General features: G+C 58.0%; 4 protein-coding genes across 4 annotated transcripts in view; all 4 read left to right on the plus strand.

Moving 5' to 3' along the window:
- Window positions 1–833: 833 nt before the first annotated feature.
- On the plus strand, window positions 834–1,448 carry SPRG_02319 (hypothetical protein; the record flags this gene model as incomplete). Its single annotated transcript, XM_012340897.1, has 1 exon — window positions 834–1,448. One exon carries the CDS (start codon window positions 834–836, stop codon window positions 1,446–1,448), a length of 615 nt encoding a protein of 204 aa, XP_012196287.1.
- A 1,114-nt stretch (window positions 1,449–2,562) lies between these two features.
- SPRG_19410 (hypothetical protein) lies at window positions 2,563–2,892 on the plus strand (the record flags this gene model as incomplete). The annotated part of the gene is made up of 1 exon (XM_012341260.1): window positions 2,563–2,892. The coding sequence occupies one exon, from the start codon at window positions 2,563–2,565 to the stop codon at window positions 2,890–2,892; it is 330 nt and encodes a 109-aa protein (XP_012196650.1).
- Window positions 2,893–3,977: 1,085 nt separating this feature from the next.
- On the plus strand, window positions 3,978–4,415 carry SPRG_19411 (hypothetical protein; the record flags this gene model as incomplete). Its single annotated transcript, XM_012341261.1, has 1 exon — window positions 3,978–4,415. A coding segment is annotated over one exon (438 nt), but the record flags the coding sequence as incomplete, so codon positions are not given.
- An 828-nt stretch (window positions 4,416–5,243) lies between these two features.
- The window catches only part of SPRG_19412 (hypothetical protein), a gene marked incomplete at both ends in the record, with an annotated part of 1,269 nt that continues 372 nt past the window's right edge, over window positions 5,244–6,140 (plus strand). Inside the window, one exon of the mRNA XM_012341262.1 lies at window positions 5,244–6,128. Within this exon, the coding sequence (XP_012196652.1) occupies window positions 5,244–6,128 (885 nt within the window). The remainder of the gene's footprint in view (window positions 6,129–6,140) is intronic.

The raw sequence follows: 6,140 nt of genomic DNA on the forward strand, positions 1-6,140 counted from the left end.
GGCTTGCTCGTCGACGCGCCCGCGAACGCGAACGCAAAGTCGCAGCGGATCTCGGCCATGACCTCGCGCTCGCCAAAGAGCTTGGCCATCGGCAGCGCCGCCATGTCCACGACGCTCGACCGCTGCTGCAGCACCGGGCTCGACCGGCTGCTCATGCTCCTTCGAACGAATCCCAAGATCTGATTTTTTAGACAGATTTAATAGCAATCTTGCATATCGTATGCAAAATGAAATATTTTAATCCTCGTCGTCCATATGGCCTCTCGTCGATGCGATCCAGCCGACACCGTCGTGGGCGCCGACAACGATGGCCATGGGACTGCGCAGACCATGGCGACCAGGGCGCAGCTCATGCAGCTGCCATGTCCATGGGTGAGCGGCTCGCCAACGACCATATGAGCAGTGACCATGGCCGGCCATATCGCGCTGTTGGTCCTCGGCCCTCCGTCGTCGCCGCTGAGCGTGCGGGATCGACGCACTGGTTGGTGCCATGCACCCTTCCCACTGCTGTACTGCAGGAAGCGCTCGCAGGAAGCACGCCAATGGTGCGCCTGGCCATTGGCGACGACGCTACATGCAGCACGACTCGAGCCACGACGTCGTTGGTAGACATCGATACAAACGCGATGCCAGGTACGGGCCCCAGTCGTCCATGATGATTCTGTCAGCGAGTAAGGGACGCATCGAGTCCATGGCAGCGAAATCCAATCACTCGTTGAACGAACGTTCTCAGACGTCGTGACCTGAGCTGGGGATCAGCAGGGAGCAGCGGGATGCGTCCGTCGTCTCGGATTCTCGGATCGCCATTGCCGATTTCGCCACGCAATTGAAACATGTTCAAAGCAGCTCTGATCGCCTTGATTCTCGGCGCCGTCGTGGCGGTGCCGGCGCCCTTTGGCACGCTCCTCGGGGTCACGCACGGCAACACGAGCGTCTACTCGTGCGACCACCCGACCGAAGACAAATCCAACTACTACCCGCCAGGCACGGACGAGACCAACGGCACGTATACGGGCCTCCGCTGGCAGTGCGTCGAGCTCGCGCGCCGGTACCTCTTCCTCAACCACGAGCTCCTTCTCGCGTCGGTCGACGGCGCGGTCGACATTTTCAACCTCTCGACCATCACGGACGTCGGGCGCAACGTCTCGGTGCCGTTCACTGCGCACGCCCAGGGATCGGCGACGCCGCCCGTGCGCGGGTCCCTCCTCATCTACAAGAACGTTGGCTTCTACGCACCGTGGGGCCACGTCGCCGTCGTCGTCGACGTGCACTCGAGTCATATTGACATTGCCGAGCAAAACGTGGAAGACAGCGTGTGGCCGCCGGGCCAAGCGTACTCGCGTCGGCTCAACGTGACGCGGTCGAGTGCGTCGTTCACGGTCGACAAACTCTACGACGACGAGGTCGTGCTGGGGTGGATGACGACCTCGTTGCACCCGGCGTGCTAATTGTCACACGACAATACAGTAATGGTCGTTGTACACGTGGGAGGTAGGTTGAAACATTATATTGTAATAATGGAACGACGTACTATGCAATGCGCGTGTTGGAGTAGACCACGGAGACCACGTATGCAACTCGTTTTGTACTTGATTCTAGTATGGCCATCCCGTCAACCCCATTTTTCCATCTAGATGAACATGTCAAGACTTGATAAAAAGCGAATCAAAGAACGAAGCAGGGTCCGCAGCGTTGTACTGTGAGGCCCGTAAGTGCTAGGTGGCAGATGAAATCTGAACAATCCCAACGTGCTGACAACTTGGTGGATTTTCTCTCATAGCATTTCGTGTCGTACCGAATCATTTTACAGTGAAAATGATAGATAATTTCAATTACCAAGAGCACATCGTACCACGGAATTGGCCGCGCCGTCGATGGCGGTCGTTGTATTGAGCGGCTCAATACAACGACCGCACGGACCAGCACGTGGAAAATGGCGCCAAAAATGGCTACCTTGCAGTTCGGCGCATCCGGATGCGACGGCCGGATTCTCGATTCTGGTTCACCAATCCGCGCCCTGAACGAGTGGAAGTGCTTGTCGCGTTTCTTACCCGCATGTCGCTTCTTCACGTCATCCAATCACGTGTCGTTAGGCTCTCGTTGGCGTCGTGGATTGGCTACAAGGTGCGGATTCTTGCCCAATGGTGGAGAATGTCGGTGCGTTCGGAGGGTGTTTTGGCCAATCGCTGCCACCCGTGTCCTCTCGCCACACCTCACTTTGCAATTTGCTCCCAAGAGCTCCAGTAGACCGTACCACTACTACGCTTTACGTAACTTCAAAGATGGTCATTACCCGATATTGTGTCATTACCCGCCCGCGCAACGGCAAGCGTCTTCAGCGTCTTTCGTCGCGTTGGCCACCGAACGCCAAGTAGTCGGTCATTGTACTCGCCCATCGCCGGTTGCGCGTGAGCTCGTCGTTTTCGCTCGAAAACCGCTTGCACGCCCACTCGGTCGCTCGGGGTGCTCTTGGTCGTCCGCTTCGTTCCCATAGCCCACGCGCTATCAATCAACTTGGTGCCGGAGGAATTGCGCGCGTGGTGGTCGAGTGTCGTCCTCTAAATGACTGCAGACGCCGTTTGCTGTCTGACGCAGCGTCTCGTTGTGTGTCGGCTGTCGGTGGTTGTACCTTTCGTGCTTGTCGTAAACGCCTCGCCGCCGACTCTGTGCTACGTCGTTGGTATCTCGGGCGGGGCCCAACTGCAGCCTCCAAAACGGTTCTTCTTGATCGCGTTCATCGACGATACGTTCGCGGCGTATGCGTCTCGGCGAGACGGCAAGCGGTGCAGCTGGTCGCAGTGCTGGCTTCGTTGTCACAGTGTCCAGGCAGTTGTGTCTCGATATTTTCTCGTTCTTCGCGTGGTGGTGACTCTGGCGCTCAAGGCTCGGTAGTCCCGGTAGTCCAGGTGGCGGCGTTTTTGCGCTTAAAGCTCGGCAATCCAGGTGGCCAAGGCTCGGTGGTCAGGGTGCCCAAGACTCGGCTTTCAAGGTGCTCACGGCCCGGTTGTCCCAGTGTTCAACGCTCGAATCGAAGGTTCAGGCGGCGGCGGTCATGGTGCTCAAGGCGCGGTGTCCAAGACGGCGGTCCAGGCGGCGGTAGTCCAGGTGCTCAAGGCTCGGCGGTATATGCGGCGGCGGTGTAATGTTGCTCAAGGCTCGGTTGTCCCAGTCGTCAAGGGTCGGTATGAAGGTTCAGGCGGCGGCAATCAAGTTGTCCAAGGTTCGACGGTCCAAGGCTCGGCGGTCAAGGCGCTTAAGGCTCAGTGTCCTGGTGTGCAAGGCTCGGTGGCGAAGGCTCTATTATCCAGGCGGCGGCGGTGTCGGTGGCCATGGCTCAGTGGTCCAAGCTGTGCAGTCTCGGTGTCGAAGCTTTGGCGTATCGAAGTTTCACAGGCCCGGTCTGGGTGAGGTTTGCAGTCTGAACTCGTCAACGTGTGTGGTTACTCGGTTGTTTCTTGTCGTGGTATCTCGGTCGTCTGGCGGGTCGTCTTGTGTCACGGTATCTCGGTCGTTCAAGATGTGGCCTCTTGGTCGATGGCATTCGGTCAAAGTCAAGTGTGCTGGCTATATTGTAAGTCCGGTCGAGGTGGTGTTGCTTGGTGTCGTGGTATCTTGTCTGGTGTCGTCTGGCGTGTCGTATGTTGGTAGCTCATGGGTTGCGGTCGTTCAACTCGTGGTCTATGGTGTCATAATTTCTCGGTCGTCTGGTGTCGCGGTGTCTCGGTCGTCTGGTGCCGTGGTATCGGTTGTTTGGTGTTGTCGTCGCGTCGTTTCTCGGTCGTCCGGTGCCGTCGTTTCTCGGTCGTCCGGTGCCGTCGTTTCTAGATCGTCTGGTGTCGTGGTGTCTCGGTCGTCTGGTGCCGTGGTGTCTCTCGGTCGTCTGGTGTCGTGGTTTCTCCTGTGGTTTTTCGGTCGTCTTGTGTCGTCGTTTCTCGGTCGTCTGGTGCCGAGGTTTCTAGATCGTCTGGTGTCGTGGTGTCTCGGTCGTCTGGTGCCGTGGTTTCTCGGTCGTCTGTTGTCGTGGTGTCTCGGTCGTCTGGTGCCGTGGTGTCTCGGTCGTCTGGTGTTGCAGTGTCTCGGTCGCAGTGGTAGTGGTAGCGTCTAGTTTGTCATGTTTCGGCTGTCTATGGGTGGCAGTCGTTCAAAGCGTGGTCGATGGCGTCGCGGTGTCTCGGTCGCTGAGTGCCGGTGGGGTCGTCTGGTGTCGTGGCAGGGGGGTCGTGGTATCCTTGAATTGTGGCGTCTGTTGGTCGTTGTCGTGGTTTGGGCGGTCGGTCGGAATTAAGGTCTGTACATTAACGAAATCGGTCCATAATCGAGCGCGTTGCGTCGTGAACATTGAATTTCGATCACCATCTCGATACATTGGTAGTTCTTACGTACGCGGGAGTAACAACTTGATCGCTGTCGCATGATTCTTGGCGGCATACGCATGCGACTCTATCGTTTTGGCGTCTGTTGTTTGTCCAGCACACCGAGAGATATTCGATTGGATAGATAGAATCGCCGAAGGGAACTTTTACCGCGTCACGATCACCGGGCGACGTCAATCGCGTCGGCGCTACGTTGCCGAAAGACGATGCCAGAAGCTATCTGCGTTTTGCAGCGCTGTCCATACCGGGCGCCAACGTCGCAACTCAGCGCTGCTACCTCGAGTCGATGCGAACGCTGCCTGCTTTGCCTTTATTTGAACGAGTGTTGTGTGTTTTCCATCACCAAACATTTGCGCGGACGCATCTCTCCTTCGCCGTCACTAGTAGCTGCGTGTTTTTTAGCGCCGGGCGACACGGAGTTGATGCTTCCGGCCGAGCGTCGCGGCCTTCATGGCCAGCGACTCGGGCAAGCGACCCACGAAAAACTTGGTGTCGTGGGATCGGCCGTGATCCTGACCGAGCGTCTTCCGAACGCAAGCCTCAAGGTCGCCAGCTTGCGAGCTCTACAATCTGGTACTGTATATTGCTCTAGGCGACCTACCCGACCACGATGCGTCAGTCCTAAGCGTCGTCCTCTGCCGTACACAGCGTCGAGCGTCCTGGCTCCACGTGCTGCCACGTACATTTTCTCGCTTCTATATTATTATTGTTTTACACATACAAATACGCGCATTGTTTTAAATGTATGTATAATATTACGAGTCGAATTAAATGCCCTCGGACGCGGTTTGATTGGCGGTACAGAGCCAATGGAACGCAGGATTGCCAAAGCACTGGCCGCCAACCCATAGCGCAATCTGCAGCATCGCCATGTCATCGCCCGAGACGAACTCGAAGCGCACGCGCTCGGACGAGCCCGAGTCGACGGCGAAGAAGACCAAGATCTCGCGCACGTATGAAGACCTCGTGGCCCTCAGCAAGGCCGACCCGCGCTTCGCCGAGCGCTTCGAGGGCCGGCCGAAGAGCTGGGTCTCGACCGCGACCATGAAGAAGAGCTCCAAGGCGCAGTACAAGCGCGTCGTCGCGCTCGATTGCGAAATGTGCGTGACGATAAGCTCGAGGAGAGACGATCGCGACTCGAAGGCCTTGGTGCGCGTGACGCTCATCGACGGCGAGGATCCGGACGTGATTCTGGTCGACCTCATCGTGCACCAGCCGCCGGTGGGCCGCATCATCATTGACTACAAGACCAACGTCCATGGCCTCACGGGCGAGCTCATTTACAGCTCCAAGATTGACGTGGCCCGCGCGCGTAAAGAAGTGCTCAAGTACATGGGCCCCGACACGATTCTCGTTGGCCACAGTGTCGACGGCGATTTGGCGAGTATGCAAATCAGTCACACCAACGTCATTGACACGGCGCTCATCTACAAGCGCATCGACGTGCCCGAGCTGAGGAGTACGCCGGGCCTTCGCGACCTCACGCAGCAGCTGCTCAAGATCGAGATGCCGCCGATCCACGACTCGTTCTTGGACGCCAAGATGACGATGCTCGCCGCCACGTATGCGCTCACAAACCCGGTCGGCGAAGTAATCGCGTACGAAGCGCCCACATCGAAATGGGGGCCGCCGACGCCGGTGCCCATGACTGTCGGAGCGCCAGCCGCTGGCCCGGTGACGATGCCGCCGTCCGTCAAGACGAACACGTTGCCGCCGTCCGTCAAGACGACCACGTCCGCCACGCCCAGCGCCGTTGTGGCACTTCCG

The sequence above is a fragment of the Saprolegnia parasitica genome (genome assembly GCF_000151545.1).
Source record: "Saprolegnia parasitica CBS 223.65 unplaced genomic scaffold supercont2.6, whole genome shotgun sequence".
NCBI classification, from domain to species: Eukaryota; Oomycota; class Saprolegniomycetes; order Saprolegniales; family Saprolegniaceae; genus Saprolegnia; species Saprolegnia parasitica.